At 40.7% G+C, this 20,277-nt stretch overlaps 1 protein-coding gene across 1 annotated transcript in view; it reads left to right on the top strand.

Annotated features, from left to right (window-relative positions):
* The window catches only part of sorcs3 (sortilin related VPS10 domain containing receptor 3), a 646,076-nt gene that overhangs the window by 250,033 nt on the left and 375,766 nt on the right, over positions 1–20,277 (top strand). The window contains exon 2 of the mRNA XM_034187360.1: positions 15,023–15,090. Coding sequence (XP_034043251.1) covers positions 15,023–15,090 — 68 coding nt within the window. The remainder of the gene's footprint in view (positions 1–15,022; positions 15,091–20,277) is intronic.

The raw sequence follows: 20,277 nt of genomic DNA, 5'->3' as shown, positions 1-20,277 counted from the left end.
GAGGGGGGTGATCGGGAAGCACGGCCTCCCCTATCTGAACCCGAGTGGTGTTCAGTTGTTGGACTTCTGTGCTAGTCACAGTTTGTCCATCACGAACACCATGTTCGAGCACAAGGGTGTCCATAAGTGCACGTGGCACCAGGACACCCTGAGCCGGAGGTCGATGATCGACTTTGTAGTCGTATCATCTGACCTTCGACCACGTGTCTCGGACACTCGAGTGAAGAGAGGGGCAGAGCTGTCGACTGATCACCACCTGGTGGTGAGTTGGATCCGCTGGGAGGGTAGGAAGCCGGTCAGACCTGGCATGCCCAAACGTATCATGAGGGTCTGCTGGGAACGACTGGCGGAACCCTCTGTCAGCGAGGTCTTCAACTCCCACCTCCGGGAGAGCTTCTCCCAGATCCCGGGGGAGGTTGGAGACATGGAGACCGAGTGGACCATGTTCTCCACCTCCATTGTCGATGCGGCTGCTCATAGCTGTGGTCGCAAGGTCTCTGGTGCCTGTCGCGGCGGCAATCCCCGAACCCGGTGGTGGACACCGGAAGTAAGGGATGCCGTCAAGCTGAAGAAGGAGTCCTACTTATCTTTGTTGGTAGGTGGGACCCCAGAGGCAGCTGACAGGTACCGGCATGCCAAGTGTGCCGCAGTCTGTGCGGTCACAGAGGCAAAAACTCGGGTGTGGGAGGAGTTCGGGGAGGCTATGGAGGAGGACTATTGGTCGGCCTCGAAGAGATTCTGGCAAACCGTCCGACACCTCAGGAGGCGGAAGCAGCTCTCCACCAGCACTGTTTACGGTGCGGGTGGGGAGCTGTTGACCCTGACTGGGGATGTTGTCGGGCGTTGGAAGGAGTACTTCGAGGATCTCCTCAATCCCATCGTCACGTCTTCTGAAGAGGAAGCAGAGACTGGGGACTCAGAGGCGGACTCATCCATTACCCAGGCCGAAGTCACCAAGGTGGTTAGAAAGGTCCTCGGTGGCAAGGACCCTGGGGTGGATGAAATCCGTCCTGAGTACCTTAAGTCTCTGGATGTTGCGGGGCTGTCTTGGCTGACACGCTTCTGCAACATCGCGTGGCGATCGGGGACAGTGCCACTGGATTGGCAGACCGGGGTGGTGGTCCCTCTGTTTAAGAAGGGGGACCGGAGGGTGTGTTCCAACTATAGGGGGATCACACTCCTCAGCCTCCCCGGTAAGGTCTATTCCAGAGTACTGGAGAGGAGAATTCGACCGATGGTCGAACCTCGGACTCAGGAGGAGCAGTGTGGTTTTCGTCCTGGTCGCGGCACACTGGACCAGCTCTACACGCTCCATCGGGTGCCCGAGAGTTCATGGGAGTTCGCCCAACCAGTCCACATGTGTTTTGTGGATCTGGAGAAGGCGTTCGACCGTGTCCCTCGGGGCGCCCTGTGGGGAGTGCTCTGGGAGTCCGAGGTCCTTTGCTAAGGGCTGTCCGGTACCTGTACGACCGCAGCAGGAGCTTGGTTCGCATTGCCGGTAGTAAGTCAAACCTGTTTCCAGTATACTTTGGCCTCCTCCAGGGCTGCCCTTTGTCACCGGTTCTGTTCAATATTTTTATGGACAGAATTTCTAGGTGCAGCCAGGGTGTAAAGGGGGTCTGGTTTGGGAACCACAGAATCTCATCTCTGCTGTTTGCGGACGATGTGGTTCTGTTGGCTTCATCAAATCAGGACCTTCAGCATGCACTGGGGCAGTTTGCAGCTGAGTGTGAAGCATCCTGGATGAAAATCAGCACCTCCAAATCCGAGGCCATGGTTCTCGACCGGAAAAGGGTGTTTTGCCCTCTTCAGGTCGGTGGAGTGTCTTTGCCTCAAGTGGAGGAGTTTAAGTATCTCGGGGTCTTGTTCACGATGGAGGGACGGATGGAGCGTGAGATCTTCATATCATCACCAAGATATTCATCATCCCATCATCATCACCAACATATTGGGATGACTTTGCAGCAAATGAACAGTTGCTTCAGGAGAGTTGGATGAGGAGTATCACTTGTTTAGCCTCTGCGTTATGTATGTGTACTCTCCGCCATCGTGTTACTCTCAGGTCATGAACTCATGATCTCTGGTGTGGGATGCAGGTTCTGTTACAACAAAGCTAAAACCCATTAGCCTGGTGTTTATGGCCAGAGCGTCTTTTGGCATTAGGGAATGAGGTTTACTGTCTACCATATGCACAGTGACTCCTGCTGGCATCCATCACACTTGCACTCCAAGAGAGTGTCAGTTATGACATTTCGGCCATGTGATGAATTTCTCTGTCCATCATCCATCATGCATGTGCCTCAGTGTTCAGGACCCCAGTGAAAGGAGAAGGCCAAGAGTATGCCTAATTTTCAGCTAGATTTTCAGCTTTTTAATCAAATGGGATATGTGCAGTAGGATAAAATTAAGTCTGAAAGATTGTAGCCAAGGTGTATGTAAATGTATGTCCGTAGTTGTATCTACACTTGTACGAGCCTTGAAACAATGCAGATGAAGTGTCTTGATCATGGACACAGAGAGGTGACTCAAAATGGAACCCAAAGGCCATCAAATATAGCCATTGGGTATTGCAAAGGCTTTGCCTCCATCCGTCTGTCCATCCATCTTTTTGTCCATACACTGGTCTGTCTGACCATCTGTCTGTGCTCAGCATGAGTCCAGTCCTATTCCTGCCAGAATCTTCAAATGGTCAGGGAACATTCTTGGGACACAGACCTTGGACAAGTTCAAAGATTGCTAACTTGACCTAAGAGGTATTTTAAGAGGTTAAAAAGTCACGTTCTATTTCATATTTTTATGCTATGAGTAATGCAAATCCGTTTTGTTTAGTTTTTTTCTTTTGAGAGGTGGGGGTGACAGCCAATCAGAGTAGAGTGGCACTGTGATGTCACTGGTCTCTCTGTGGCACTCTAAAACTGCTTTGTTTATATGTACGTAAATATAACGTTTGTCATATATTATGTAAAATCTAACATGAAATTATCACTTCTAAAACTGAAACACTGCTTTTGTAACCTGATAACACCTCTGGAGTGATTTACAAGACATTTCGTGGACATTAGCGTGGTGACATCACTGGCTGGTCTAGCTATCTGCTAACTCTGTTTCATTTGTGTGTAAATATAACATCTTTTTCATATATTATGTAAAAGCTTCCGACAAATAAACACTTCTAAAACTGAAAACGTTGTTTCTGTAACCTGATAACACCTCTGGAGTGATATACAAAACATCGCGCAGACATCAGTGTGTACGCTAACTTCAAAGCTAACTGCAGCTCTTATCATGTCACCATTATTGTTCTCATCACATCTTTACATCATCATTACCAAGATATTCATCATCATATCATTACCACAAAGATATTCATCATCATTCATCATCATTATTCCCATCGCAATTATGATCAATTTTAACATTATCATGATTATTAACATCACATCATCATTCATCATCATTGTTCTCATCACCACTGTAACATTATTATTATTATTATTATTATTATTATTATTATTATTATCATCGTTATATTCACCACACCATCATCCTCTCAATTAAGAACATAATCAATTTTAACATCATTATGATTATTAACATCTTGTGATCATTGTTTATTATTATTATTATCATTATCAGTAGTAGTGGTAGTATCATTATAAGATCATCATATTATCGCATTATTATTCTCATCACTACATTGTTATTGTGGCATCATTATATTTTCTTATTATGTACATCAACATTAACATCATCATGATTGTTGACATCATTTTCATTATTTGCTTATTATTATTATTATTATTAGTAGTAGTAGTAGTAGTAGTCGTATTAATATTAATAGTAGTATTATAGCCTTATTTTCATGCTCATTACCACCATCATCATGGACATCATCGTTTACAATCATATTGCTGTCATTATTATTTTCATGTGATTATCTTTATTAACATCACCATCAGCATTACTGTTGTTGTTATTATCTCAGTGTATTTTAATATATAATTATGATATTTGACATAATAATAATAATAATAATAATAATAACAATAAATACTAGTAGTAGTTTTGTGCTGTATTTTTGTTGAACCCCCTGGATTAAAACTGAGAGTCTATGCTACACGCCAGTGTTACTTTTACAGTAGATTTTAGTTCTTGTCAGAATTTAGTTTTTAATTGTTTTAGTTGATTAAATTTTTTAGGTATTATGTAAAAGATTTTAGTGCACCAAATCTGTAAATTCAACTAAAACTAAACTAAAACATACCGTTGAAATAAACCCTGTGAAAGTACATCTTCAATATTTCATTTCAACTCCCTTGTGATTATGTACAGAGGCACAATAATGAGCATTGTGTCGCTGTCCAAATACTTGTGGTACTAATGTATGGGTATAGTTAGGGTGAGTGCTGTGCTTGCCAGCTGATTTAATGACATTCATGTTTTGACAGGCATGTCTGTCAACAGGTGACACCCAATCCTGAGTGTCTTCACAGTCCACCAAGAGACAAATAGTGTTGCAGGAAAACCTTATGATGAAATTTGGCTGGTCAAAGAGGTTTGTGCATTCATTATGTGCATCGAGGCAGGGGGTGAGCAGCAAAACAAAAATCACAACAAGAATGTGCGATTACAGATGAAGGCAAACCAGGCACTTTTATGAGATGCATTTAAAAAGGACAAAAGTATTTGCTCTGTGTGAGCTGGTGTCCTGCTTGTTCAAAGTGAATTTCAAATGCAGAGAGTCATGCGGAGATGAGTCGACTCATGTCTGTGTTTGTGTCAGCCCTCAAGCAGAAGAGACCACATAATCTGTGACACTACAAAGCCCAATGACGCCAAGACCCATCCTTGCACAGAGATACACAAACACACACGGATCCAGTTTTGCTCTGGGTGGCTGCCGCATGGCAAGAATCCATTTTCTCATTATTCAACAGTTCCTTCTCTGTGGCACTTCAGTCTTTGTTGGCCTACACCATATGTTCACAGTCTTAGTAGGAAGATCCCTTGGGAGTTGTGGCATATCTTTCCGCACGAACCGTCCAGGAGTCCCTGGTGTGTGGCCGACTTCAACGCAAGGATTTTGCGAGCAGTGAGTCTGAGCAAGAGGTGAAAAGGTCCCGGAAGGCCGCGGGCCTCAGAACACTGTTGGAGGTGGAGGATGGCAGCACCCTGCTTGCTTTCTGTCTTTGCAGAGTTTCAGTTTCTTATCTAACTCTGATTGCTGAAGCCTGTCAGAACAGTTAAGTCCACGCTGCCTGCAACCCCTCCGGAGCTAAGTGACTCAAGTCAGACTTGTCAGGTTGCTTTAAACAAACACAGTGTTGCTGCAAACTTGGAGTGATGCAGACAGGAATAAGGAGATGCTGCAGCCATTTAATCACTTATGTAACGGGATATTTGGACAGGTTGCATGTGAAAAATGTTTAAATTATGCAAAATCACTTCTTGTGTACTTTTTACATAGTTTAATAGGGATTGGTTGACATGTCAACTGTGTTTCAGAGCAAGATATCTTATTAAACTCAATATAGTATGTACAAGCAGTGGGCATGCACATGCAGATAATGTATTGATAATGCAGCCAAATTTTCACAAAGCTCAGATATGGAACAATTATAAAACTATTTTTTCCTCAAATATCGTCTGCTGCAGGTTTATAGACAATTTCAACCTGCTGCCACAGTGTGCGTGTTCACCACACTTTCATGATCATTTTGTGCAGTAAAACAAACAACAAAATGACATGATTTATTATGCTACAAATTGTCATTGTACTGCATATACTTCATCCACATACATAAATTATCTTCTGCAAAGTTCAAGGTTGCAATGTGTTTTTCTTTTCCACATGCATGACCATAAAAGTAATCAATCAAATGCAGTTTTCTTGACTCATAAATGTAAACATAGGGACACAGATGGGCCTATAACTAGTAAAGCATTCAATTTGCATGACACACAAGAACCTGATGGGAAATGAAGTTTGTGAATTTAATGTATTATATAAAATAAAAAGACTCCAGTGTTAAAACAATAGGCATTGGTAGATCTGCTTGAGGTTTCTTGCTCAAATTTTCAGAGGGAGTTTTTCCTTACCGCTGTCACCTGTGGCAATTTTGTTTTATTTGGCACTATATAAAGGAAACTAAATTGAAAGTGAATTAAAAGTACCTGTGGCATGGAGACAATGAGGGATATGACAATATATTTGACCCAAGTGACCTTCATGTTCACCCAAATGACCTTGCTGGGGCAATATTATAATCCACTTCCATATATTTACCACATTTGATCCAAATCATGTTGAAAATCACATTCCGTAACATTGACCTAAACAAATTTCTTTAAAGGGCCATTTTGGGGCCAGCCTTCATTGACGTACCATAGACATGGTAGAAATCAGCAAAAGGGATTTTAAGGAGTAGGCCAACAACAAACAGTCAGATGTGATTGACCTTTGACAAATTTGACCCTCCTGGGCATAAAGCGCCTTGGGGCAACTGTTTGTTGTGATTTGGCGCTATATAAAAAAATTTATTGATTGATTGATTGATTTCCAGAAGTCACCACCAAATGTGTGTTGAGATTAGAGAAAATTGGAGTAAAGAAATCAAACTTTTGATCTCCCCTTCCAAGATGATGACCTTTGCCGGGCAGTTCTTGGTTCGACAGTCAAGTAAAGCTTGATGGAAATCAGCCAAAGTACTTGGGAGGAGTAGGGGAACAAACAGGCAGCAGGCAGACAAATACTTCTGAAATTATCAGCATGATATGTTTTTGAGACACTAATGACAAGAGAAGATGTATAATTTCATCATTTTAAACCTTTGTAGGACCCATTTTCTTTGCTTTGATTAATAGACCTCTAATTGGGTTCTGCAACTCAGAGCTGAATATCAGACATAAAGCAGTAAGAGCCTTTGGCTGCTCCCTGGTTTTGGCTCGGGATATGTTGATTTGGCACAAGTTTAATGCCAGATACCCTTCCTGATGCAATGCCACATTACATGGAGAATGAGCAGGGGTGGGGTTTCACTTTTTTTTTTTTTTTTTTTTGTTTTGGTTTGGGGTTTTTTTTCGTGCTCCCATTCACGAAATTAGTCAAATTTTTGTGACTGTTTTTTTTTAACTCACTATTACTAACCCTACTCCTACCACCAACCCTAACCTTAACCATAACCTAACCCTACTCCTTCCCCAAACCCTAACCATAACCACCCCGACCCCCCCGCTTCACTTTTAATTTCATGCAGCCATCACGGAATGTATGTATTAGAATGAATTTGTGCTGCCGTGATGAAAATGAGGCGCTTTTTGTCACAATATCACAAACCAATAAATTAATGTACTGTATATTTCGTGCTGCTGAATCATGACATGCCATGAGACTGGGTTGAAATACGTGCACTTAGCCACCACTGCCGCCTCTGAGCCTTACACCTAAATGCTTCCATATTCCTGAGAAACAACTGGTTTTGTCCCCGATTAAGGGCTTTACCTCTCAACTTTCCTTTCAAATTTTCCCTCCTTCACTGTCAAGTTCACAGTTGTGATGTAGCACTTCAGAGCGCAGTATCTTGGCTGACCACAGATCCTGTCACAGAAGACTTGGCCTTAATGTCTCGTGATTTGCCCTGAGGATTTCCACTGTATCAAACTGTCCCATGTGCTTATTATTACTCCAAAAGACCACAGACCAAAAGTGTGAACACACAGAATGTTGGGTCAAGCTTTTCCGCTGGGGAGAGGACGACAGGCTGCTTCATCTACAAGAAACTAAAGATTCATGGTGCTAATTATGTGAACTTCTACCACCCACTATGCTCAACAGTTCCCTCAAGAATCTTGTTTCCATGAAAACTGTTGGAAAGAATTGATTTCAAAAACAAGTTAAGTACTTATTGTGTCAAGACCAGGCCTGCATAGTCACGGATTATGGGGAACGTAATTGCAATCGGTTATGGTTATAAATTGCACATCCATTTTGCAAAGATGTGGGCTATTTTTACTGCCTGAGTGGTCGCCATTTGGGACTCAGTGCAGTCATGTGATGTGGTGGGACTTGTGCATGATCCCAGTCTTATCTGACATCTTTCAGGATGATACAGTTTTTTCAAACCCCTGAACTCCTGTTGAGTTATTGCTGCTGGAGAGATGACAACAGCAACCAACAAGAGTGTGCTTTCTTCTTCTCTATCACAGTACTTCAGCTGTGTTGTAATTTAATTATGTATTCCATTTATTGTCTCATAAGTGCACTTTGTGTCCATATAAAACAGATACAATAAATGTCTGATATATAATAGATACCAGCATATAAATAAATACAGTAAATGTCTGATATATAACAGAAAAATCATCAAACCATAATTAGATTACAGCTTCTTACACCTCCACGGAAGCACTCAATAATATATATATATATATATATATATATATATATATATATATATATATATATATATATATATATATATATATATATTCCATTTTTATTTCATTTATACAGCACCAAATCACAACAAAGTTGTCTCAAGGCGCTTCACACAAGTAAGGTCTAACCTTACCAACCAATAAGTATAATAAAAAGAGAAGCAGAATCGCACCACGTCACGCACCACCTTTCGCCTCGTTCTTCCCCAAGGGCCAGACTAACATGAATAGGGGGTTCATATACGTTACAGAACTTGTTTTGTTTGTTCTTGGGCACCAAAACCATTAATGATTTTTAAAACCTCTGCAGTTCCTCGTCCCTTCATGGGAAATTCTGAAGACCTTTGGGTATTTACCTGTTTGAGAAGTGAGCCACATACTTCACTGATCTTAACAGCATTAAACAAGCAGGGTGAGCAGGCACAGAAGTTCAATCTGTGGAGAATTGATCAACTGACATGACTGACTAGTCGAGATAAACCGGTTTGCAGTGTTTTCATTGCACCACTTTATTGCATTACTGCTTCATGCAGTCTGCACATTCTTCCAAATGTGCTTTCATAAGCATTACTTTCAAAAAATACTTAAAAAATAATAAGTATAGTGTTTTTTTTTAATTCACTTTAACCATTAATTCTCTTAGGTTTCAGTATTTGTTCATTGAATTTGTGCATCTCAGTGTTACCTGTTCTTATATTTATCTATGAAGCTTTTTAAGAACTTTTTTGCAGGGTTGGAGTGGTGGCCGCCAAGCAGTTAAGCACGCTTGTTTCGAGTGCAGAAATGTTCCAGGTTCAAGCCAGCCCCCCGCCCCTTCCCCATTCTCCATGGCATGTGGAGTTGCACCAGGAAGGGTATCTGGCATAAAACCCGTGCTAAATGACCATGCAGATCTGCCACAGATCTCCTGTGACAACCCACCGGTACTTAATATTTTGCAGCCCATAGTGATAAAACTCCCTGGCAGGGGTGATATTGCATTTCACTTGGACTGTACAGGTTAAATAAATTAATAAAACTAAAAAAAAAAAATAAAAATGTTGCTGCTCACAAGGAGATATCTTTTCACATGCATGTGGACTTGTCTCAGAGGAATACACAAATCCACATATGGACGTCTGGAAGTCTAAAAGTGAGCAGTTTACCAACATATGGGAATTCTAAGCAAGTTATCAAAAAAGTTATAGTGATGCAAATTTTTAACACGAAGCAACATTTTAAGTGTTTAACAACAAATGCTGCTCCATAACTTTGGATCAATGCTCAGTCTGATTTTTTTTTTTTTTTTTTTTTGTATTATTAGTACTTTATAATCAGATTACTGCTTGAATGAGGGAAAGCTTCTGATACAAGTCTGAGTTTGTCCAGGAAGCACAAAATGCAAGTATCAGCATTTAGAAACTAATCCTGAACATTAAAGTCTGGTTTTGTAGAGAATCCAGGGAGGTGATGGTCTAGTGGTTAAGAATTGGGCTTCATACCAGAGGATCCTTGGTTCAAAACCCAGCCAGACCGAAAAATCATTAAGGTCCTTTGGGCAAGGTGCTTAATCCCTTAGTTGCTCCCAGTGTGCAGTGAGAGCCCTGCACGGCAGCACCCAGACATTGGTGTGCGAGTGCACCTGTATGAATGGGTGAATGCAAGGCACCACTGCAAAGTGCTTTGAGCTTTTGATGCAGATGGAAAAGCACTATACAAATGCAGTCCATTTAATCCTTGATGGGTCCAGTGAGGCATATTAGCCTCAGGTTGGCATTTTGAGAAAGAACATCTGCCAACGTAGGCCTGTTTGTACCTATAATGAAGATATAGGCCACATGGATGTGTACATACAAGATCCTGACAAGAAGACAAACTTTTATTTAGTAAGTAGACATCATGGTGCATCATTGAGGTTCATTAACAGACACTGAACAGAACCTTCAGTGTGTTACAATTCCTGTTTTCTAAGTTTGATTTTGAAACCACAGATTTTGAATCTGTTTTTGTGTGTGTGTGTGTGTGTGTGTGTGTGTGTGTGTGTGTGTGTGTGTGTGTGTGTGTGTGTGTGTGTGTGTGTGTGTGTGTGTTAACACCCCACCTGTCTAATTTCAATATATAATTTGGTTTTCATAAAAAAAAAAAAAAAAAATCTACATTATTCTCACCATGTTTCAAGAAAATCTGTTTCATAGTTTCATCTTAATCTTGTTAACGGGTAAACAGCACTGAAAGCAAATCTCTTTGTTGGAAGCAAACATACATAGTAATGACGGCACGTGTACTGTGCAGTTGGTTATCATAAGATAAACTTGTTCATTAAGTACACTATTCTACAGGAACAGAGTACAGTATTACGGGAAGTAACCATATTGAGTTGCTATAATATTGTGTACTGCGTCAGATTTCCAAACGTCTGTGGAATGTGAACTTGTAAACGCCAACTGCACCATTGCATTATCTTTTGCTGCTATAATTACTTCCATACAAAGGATGGTTGAGGATATTCTAAGTGAAATATTTATGCTAACAGTCTGAAAGCCATACCATAAAATTGCACCAATAATTGAACCTTACAGAAATGTGCTTGTGCATTGGCTGAGCCTGCATTCTTTTTACTCTTCTTCTAGTATTGACCCTTAAATCCCATTTCTAGCTGGGTTACAGTTTGAAGGTCACAGTACGGTTCAAATTGTGGTATGTTCCTGACACGTTTCTTTGTGCAGGTATATAAAATGTCACTTGAAATGTTCAGCAGATGTCTTGAGGATCTGTAGTTTCCACATCGTAAACATTGTGGCTGAAACTGAATTATGCCTAATCTCACTGAAAACTAACATCTGACTATGACGATATAATTTATATATATATAAAAATATATTTAATAATCATTGTTGCAGACCTCATAGTTTGTTTTAACGGTAAGTAGCCGACAGTTTGATACATGTGACATGTTGGTGTGGTTGGGGCGGGGGTGGGGGGTGGCTTTCAGTTTGACAGGTTTGGATTTTGGTAATCTAACTCAAATCCTATGGAGCTACCTTCTCTGTGTACAAAGGAAAACAACTCCAGTCTTACATGTTCAAGGGGAGATAATTAGACAGTTGTTGTTTTGTTCATACACCCTATCTGTTAATTACACAGTGGCAGTGACTGTTCCACTATTCTGCTAACTGCTAATTAGCAAAGCAAACTTTTTCATTTTCAGGATAACTTTTAAGATAACTTTGAAATCCATTCGTGGACAAATTTGCTTAAACTATATTTAATTTATATCTAGTTCTGCTGACATTTTTTTTTATATATAAATAAAGTTTAACAGAAAAAAGGTTTGTAAAGCTTAAATTCATACATATAGGTCTATGCACATCATAGATTAAACATATACACATATGTGTATAGGGCTATTCACATCTGTGAATATGATTTTTGGTAGTTCCTGCTTCAGTCACCAGGGTTGGCAGCCATTGTGAAGTACAAACTACACTTTTTACATCAGTAGTGTCATTATGTCATACCAGCTTTATGATGAACTACCACCATAAGACAAGGTCAGATCTGACCAGAAACTTGATATTTCTCATTGAGACAAATGAAAATACCAGCTGTCCAAATGCAACAATCACATCCATTTCAGTACCTCTGATGCTCTGTGCACTGTTGTTGATATGCCTTACAGTGGCAATGCTCTGCCTGAACGCCCTAGGTTCCATAGGTTACCACGCATGTCGGACGAAGGTCAGCAGTGATATCAGTCCAATTTGTTCCTGTTGCAGCTTTTGATCATTTGCTCCTAAAGTCACAGGAGACATTTTAATGATAAATATTTCAATTTCAGAGAACATTGTTTATAGCCTGTTAGCCTCTGCCAGCAATATCTGTTGAAGGTACATTTATTAATCCCAACACAGCAGTCCTGTATGGTTTTCTGCACATATGTATACAAACTTCCAGCTGTTCCATTTTTGCTGCCAGTGATCTTGCATTCTTGATGAAAAGACATAGTGAAGTTTTGTGCAATTATTTCTGGTGCATTAGCCATTATAAGCATGAGCACCCTCGTCTTTGCTTACTCTCACTGCACCTTCTAAATCTGCTTCTGTGCGAACAGTGATCCATCATGACCCTGCTGGTTTGACGGGTTCTGACAGAATTTTCTAACCATATTTCTTGTTCTTAACCCTCTGGCGACCACAGGAATTTTGTAGCTTTAACAATACTTTCAAAACTTCAATTTTATAGGTGCTTTATTGAAGATACTGCCCATGTGTTGCATATCAACAAATATTTAGCTCTCAAAATATGTGTCAAATATTTATCTTGAACACTATATGTACAGTGGCTTGCATTTTGTATCCCCAGTTATACAGCTTCATGATAAAGTGGTACAGAGGAGGATTTTATTAAAAAAAAAGAACCTGAAACTTCAGCTACAATTTACCAGAAGGTACATCTGAGATGCAAGCCTAGATTTAATGTTTTGGTGAAAGAAAATTGACTTGGAAATGTTTATTTATCCATCCCCTGACTTGTCTGAAAAAAACTGGCAATTAAACTGATTATTTACAGGTATTATACCAAAGGGGCTGATTACTTATGCAACCAATCATCTTGGCTTTTATATTTTTAATTAATTTACATCAAGTTTTAGAGATTTGCTTTCAGTTTGAGTCTAAGGAAGATAATTTTAGAAATTTTATATTAAGAAGCCTGATTTACTTTATGTATTTGAAATGCCATGAACAAATTAAAATGCATGAAATATCAAGGGACTGAATACTTATACAATCCACTGTAGAAATAATTACATCCATTAAGGACGCCCATCCTGAGTGTGAAAATGTGTGGTGTGTCAGGCAAAAATCCATGCTGGCATACGTACGTTTCTGCAGCAGTTGCTCTACTGTGGACATGTAAAGGTGATGCTGGGAACCATTAATAGTGTGAAAACAAGAAGTCATCAGTGTGATGTGCACATCAGAGACACACTTATGAACAATTAACACACCCATGTGTTTGCAATTATATGGATAGATTATAAAAGCACACGCAAAGAGATGTGTAAAATGGCACTAACAATGGCGTTGTTCGAGGACCTTGCAAATGTTGCAATCCGACGTGCGAGTATTCAGAGAACGCGAGGATTTACTTCCAAATGAGGATAAATGGCACATAAAGCGATTCCAATTATCAAGGCCACTGTGACTGGAGTTGCACACAGAACTGTGGTTGGTCCAGAGCAGAATATGGCGAGGACCCAGGGTTTGTGTGTGCCCTCACGGGTGTTGACCATTCTGGGTGTCCTGGCATCAGGAGCATTCCAGCGTGAGCCGGCTGATCAGTCAGGACTGTGCCAGTCAACCTTGCGCCGAGCCGCAATCATCCAAATGTCATCAGGTACATTCCAATATTTACAGCACATTTTGCAGCGAGATCCGGTTTCTCGAATGTAATCGGAGCTATTAAAGGGACCATCATATGATGAATTTGTTTCTGTTAATTGGAAACATTTTCATTCCTTCAGTGTTCAAATCATATGTGGAGGCTGCACGGTCCGCGATGGGGGGGTTGTGTTTAAATAGTTTATTCATGTAATTGTTCCAAACAAAAACCATAGCGGGCACATTTGAGGATGTGCACATTCAAATATGTTATGATTATTATTATTATTAATGTCATATTTATTTTTGCTTGATGGTGAGCTGCAGAGCTTCTTAACAGGCTTCCTGTGTTCAGTATTTGCCAATAATCACGTTTGTAAATTGTGAATGTCACACTGTCAGCGGAGGCATGCCTCAGCTTTTTAACATCAGTATGTGTGCGCACTGTTCTGTGTGTCGGCCTCATGTACTCACGCTCTGTAGCTCCCACAAACATTTTTCCAGTTTCATGATTAATCCGTTTAACAGCATACCGAATAAACTGATCCTGCGTGTCTCCAAGTAATTTCCAGTCATCTGTAGTATCATTTCCATCCTGTGTTTATTTTTGTCTGAAGTGTACATGAAATTGCATATTTCAATGGGGCGTGGCCAGGGAGGAGTTTGGTCCCACGCTCAATTCTGCATTCGGTGGGATGTACAAATGGAACATGTGTGAATTCATGGCTACACACACTTTTATACATCTGAATATACTTACGCCAGATTCAGGGTTTTGCGGTACACCCAATTTTTAGTAGAAGGTCCACACAAGTCTTTGTACTTGAGGCCCCTGATCAATATCCCTGACACTGAATTGACTTGATGCTAGACGCTCATTAAAAAGTGTTCCTTTAATTTTTCTTGACCAATGTATAAAACATGCAAGCAAATATATGGTTATTCTGTTAGCTTGCTTATGGATCTCTAGTTGCACTTGTTTTTTTTTGTTTTTTTTTTACAATGGATTAATGAGTGAATTTATCTTTTCAATGTTCTCCATTCATACAGCAAAATGATGACAAACCAGAATAATGAATTTCAACAAAACAAATGCAGTATTACATGAATTAGCTTTGACTGAGCATCAAAGAACTTGAGGACATAGATAGCTTTATTAAACTTGTTCCTCATAGGTATCCAGCATTTTAAAAATCTAATTAATTGTCTTTTCGCTGTCTTTACAGGTGATCCTGATTCTGACAAAGTTGTACGACTTTCATATTGGCAGTGTCACTGAAAGCACTCTTTGGCGGTAAGCATGTTTTAGTCATGAATGTTCCTGCAACTAATTTGATTTGTGGATTGTATTTTCATTATTTTGTTTTATTTATTTTTTTTGTGGCCCATGCACAAGCATCCTGATATAATGCTGCATCACATAACCACACGAGTTGTATTTACAAAACAGCCTCAAAATTGAGATTTGTGATCACAAAAGTAAGAGAACTATTGACAGAACAAGGTTTTTATGAACTCATAACATGAATATTCTTAAGTGTATTTAATATTCATGAATATTTACAGAGCAGCCTCAGAATTGAGATTCAATGTTTTTGATCACAATAGTAAAGGAACTATTTTACAGAACAGTTTTTTTTATAAACTCAGAACATGAATATTCTTAAGTGTATGAATGAGTAACAGAACAGCCTCAGAATTGACATTCAACCTAGTAGGAAATTATGAACAAGAGTTGTCATACTCACAACTTTGTTTTTTATGTTATGATCAAAACTGTGATTTTTTTTTTTAATTATTTATTGATTTTTACTGCCTATCGTTCTCTGCATTTTCTTCCACACAAAGTTAAACAATATTGATTAAGGTGTGTGTGTGTGTATATGTGTCTGTGTGTGCATGTGTGTCTTTGTGTGTGTGACTGAGTGACTGTGTGAGAGGGAGAGAGGTTGTTCTACTGACCAATTTATTTTTATGAACTGCAGTGAGAAAGTGTCAGATACAGCATACAGCCATAATCAATAAAACATATTAATATAGGCTACTTTGTGTGTATGTGTGTAACTGCTCTGTAAGACTGTTTATTTTTGAATGATGTGTTGTGAAAGTGTAGTGACACGGACCCACAACAGGGGGCGCAAATGAACGGTCAATAGATGAGCCAAAAAGTAACAATTTAATGTTGTGAAGGTGCACAACGAATATACAGACAATCTCAGAATATGATTACAGTCAATCCACAAAGGTGACGTGTGGGCAGGCTCGAGGATAGAAGACGTCTGTCCTGAGAAGAGCCGGAACCACATGATTTCCGCCGCCACCGAACCTGGTGAATACTGGAGCCGCCAAGTCCCGAATTCCCAGGTGATCACCGTCCCCAACTGTCGGATCTGGTACTGCTGGCGAAGAACAAAGACAGTCAAGTGTGGGTGTGTGTACACCCCGTAACAACAACGGTGGGAATGCCACCTCCACCTCTAACACAATATTCTGCAGAGTACCGCAGTGATTCCTCAGGGGAAAAGAGTGCCGTCCAGCACTCACTCAGCTTCCACAGACAGAGGGACCGGTACTCCTGCAAACACTCACAATATACAGATTATATTGTAAAACACAAACGGCTGAGTCTATTACCTCCAAAGAAGTACGATATCTCGGCGATGAGGTGGAGATGACGTCTGGGTTTTATGGAGTGCGATGATGAAGAACGAGTGACAGCTGTCAGGAATTAATGAGTGTCAGCTGTCACTCCCGGCTGTGTCCGTGGCGGCAGCGCCCTCTCGTGCCTGAAGCCCGCACTTCAGGCAGGGCGCCCTCTGGTTGTGGGCCAGCAGTACCTCCTCTTCTGGCGGCCCACACAACAATCTGTGTGAATTTGGTGATTCATGCAAACATCCAGTGATGGCAAACAGGGAAATGATATGTCAGCCTTGTTCACTGCATTCTTCTCAAAAGCACCGCGTTCAGTACGAGCAAAGTTTTCTAACTGACTTTATATCACCAACAAAATGAAGAGCAAACAAACAGTTAAAAACGTAAATAAATACATAAAAAACCTGACCAGAGTGGAGGCAGTAACTGATGCAACACGAGCTGTTTTCAGCTCTATCTTGTCAAATGCACCGTGTATGATACGAAACAAGTTTACCAGGTAAATTTAAATGTCATACAAACCAAAAAAGAGGCGAGCTATAGAAAACTTAGAGAGCAACGTGAGGTAGAATCAAGCCAAGCACAGAGAGAGAGAGAGATCCTGTCTGTGTGTGTGTGAGAGAAAGCCACAGGTCTGACTGCAGACACACGTGTCTGTGTAGGGGAGGTGCGGGCGCTGTGTGTGACTGACCAGTCACAGAGCGTGAAGACAGTCATTTAGCCAATGAGAATTTTCCTTCAGCACGAGCACAGATATTGATGAGTTTTACTCATATCATGCTTGCACTCATCAAAAATGCTTTATCCATACCGGATACTCATTTGAAACGAGTATCCGGCTCAACCCTGAATCTGTTAACTCAACTAATAATTTGCATAATTTTTTACCAAAATTGGAGCAGCTTAAACTTTTGGCCCCTGTACAAACTGAAACTGACTTTTGTCACCATTTTTGCTGTTTATACACCATAACTCCTGAACATTCAGGCACAGATAGTCCAACTATACCTTTTTGGAATCGCTATTATCAGACAAATAATGTGGTGTAGTTTTCAGTTTGATTGGAGCATTTTTAATTTTTACCCCTGTGTAATTCTTCAATTAAACCCTACCTGGCCGCCTATTGAAAATTCAAGTGGCTCGTCTTTTTTTTTTTTTCTTTTTTCCAAACGAATTAATGCCTAAGGGTTATTTGTGCTGAATTTGATGCTTGTATCACCATCTGTAGGATTTTGCTCTAAATATTTGCTTAGCTGCTGCATTTTAACCATGTGTAACCATGCTGATTCATATGATGAAATGGGGACAGAGGATATACGGTGCATCAAGAAAGTATTCACACCACTTCACTTTTTCCACATTTTGTTATGTTACTGCCTTATTACAAAATGGAGTAAATTCACTTTCCCTCAAAATTCTGCCCACAACACCATGACAACAAGAAAAAAATGTTTTGTTGATTTTTGCAAACGGATTGAAAATATAAATCTAAGAAAGCACATGTAAATAAGTATTCACACACTTTGCTCAATACTTTGTTGATACACCTTTGGCAGCAATTATAGTTTCAAGTCTTTGGATGGGGAGCGTCGCTGAACAGCCATTTCCAGATCTCTCCAGATATGTTCAATCGGATTCAGGTCTGGGCTCTGGTTGGGCCACTCAAGGACATTCAGATAGTTGTTCTGAAGCCACTCCTTTGATATCTTGGCTGTGTGGTTCAGGACATTGTCTTGCTGAAAGATGAACCATTGACCCAGTCTGAGGTCAAGAGCGCTCTGGAGCAGGTTTTCATCCAGGATGTCTCTGTACATTGCTGCATTCATCTTCCCCTCAATCCTGACTAGTCCCCCAGTTCCTGCTGCTGAAAAAACATCCCCACAGCATGATGCTGCCACCACCATGCTTCACTGTAGGGATGGTGTCTGGTTTCCTCCAAACATGATGTCTGGCATTCACACCAAAGAGTTCAATCTTTGTCTCACCAGACCAGAGAATTTTTTTCTCATGGTCTGAGAGTCCTTCAGGTGTCTTTTGGAAAACTCCAGGTGGGCTGCCATGTGCTTTTTACTAAGGAGTGGCTTTGTCTGGTCACTCTACCATACAGGCCTGATTGGTGGATTGCTGTAGAGATGATTGTCCTTCTGGAAGGTTCTCTTCTCTCCACAGAGAAACGCTGAAGCTCTGACAGAGTGACCATCAGGTTCTTGGTCACCTCCCTGACTAAGGTGCTTCATCACCAGCCAGCTGACCTGTTTAGACAGGTGGCCAGTTCTAGGAAGGTAGATCTAAACTTCTTTCAGTTACGGATGATGGAGGCCACTGTGCTCATTTGGACCTTCCAATCAGCAGAATGTTTCTGTACCCTTCCCCAGATTTGAACCTTGAGACAGTCCTGTCTTGGAGGTCTCCAGACATTTCTTTTGATGTCATGCTTGGTTTTTGCTCTGACATGCACTGTCACCTGTGGGACCTTATATGTAGACAGGTGTATGTTTTTCCAAATGTTGTCCAATCAACTGAATTTAACCCAGGTCAACTTCCAATTAAGCTGTAGAAACATCTCAAGAATGATCAGTGGAAACAGGATGCGCCTGAGCTCAAGTTTGAGCTTCATGGAAAAGGTTGTGAATACTTAAGTACATGTGATGCCTTACTTTGTTATTTTTAATAAATCTGCAAAAATCTAAAAAAAAAACTTTTTTCACATTGTCATTATGAAGTATTGTGTGTGGAATAGTGAGGAAAATTTTTTTTAATCCATTTTGGAATAAGGCTGTAACATAACAAAATGTGGAAAAAGTGAAGTGCCGTGAACACTTTCCAGATTTGTGCATGCATCTGTCATGTTTTTCTTTCAATGCTATAACTTCTGAACCCAATTTATTCCAATATGTTCACTCAACAAAAATACAACCCAAACCTATTGCATGATTACGCATATATACTCAACAAAAATATAAATGCAACACTTTTGGTTTTGCTCCCATTTTGTATGAGATGAACTCAAAGATCTAAAACGTTTTCCACATACACAATATCGCCATTTCCCTCAAATATTGTTCACAAACCAGTCTAAATCTGTGATAGTGAGCACTTCTCCTTTGCTGACATAATCCATCCCACCTCACAGGTGTGCCATATCAAGATGCTGATTAAACACCATGATTAGTGCACAGGTGTGCCTTAGACTGTCCACAATAAAAGGCCACTCTGAAAGGTGCAGTTTTGTTTTATTGGGGGGGGGATACCAGTCAGTATCTGGTGTGACCACCATTTGCCTCATGCAGTGCAACACATCTCCTTCGCATAGAGTTGATCAGGTTGTCAATTGTGGCCTGTGGAATGTTGGTCCACTCCTCTTCAATGGCTGTGCGAAGTTGCTGGATATTGGCAGGAACTGGTACACGCTGTCGTATACGCCGGTCCAGAGCATCCCAAACATGCTCAATGGGTGACATGTCCGGTGAGTATGCCGGCCATGCAAGAACTGGGACATTTTCAGCTTCCAAGAATTGTGTACAGATCCTTGCAACATGGGGTCGTGCATTATCCCGCTGCAACATGAGGTGATGTTCTTGGATGTTGGCACAACAATGGGCCTCAGGATATCGTCACGGTATCTCTGTGTATTCAAAATGCCATCAATAAAATGCACCTGTGTTCTTCATCCATAACAGACGCCTGCCCGTACCATAACCCCACCGCCACCATGGGCCACTCGATCCACAACATTGACATCAGAAAACTGCTCACCCACACACGCTGTCTGCCATCTGCCCTGAACAGTGTGAACCAGGATTCATCCGTGAAGAGAACACCTCTCCAA

The sequence above is a fragment of the Thalassophryne amazonica genome, chromosome 15 (assembly GCF_902500255.1).
Source record: "Thalassophryne amazonica chromosome 15, fThaAma1.1, whole genome shotgun sequence".
NCBI classification, from domain to species: Eukaryota; Metazoa; Chordata; class Actinopteri; order Batrachoidiformes; family Batrachoididae; genus Thalassophryne; species Thalassophryne amazonica.
The sequence above is the reverse complement of the archived record's forward strand: the minus strand, read 5'-3'. Positions and strand labels throughout refer to the sequence as shown.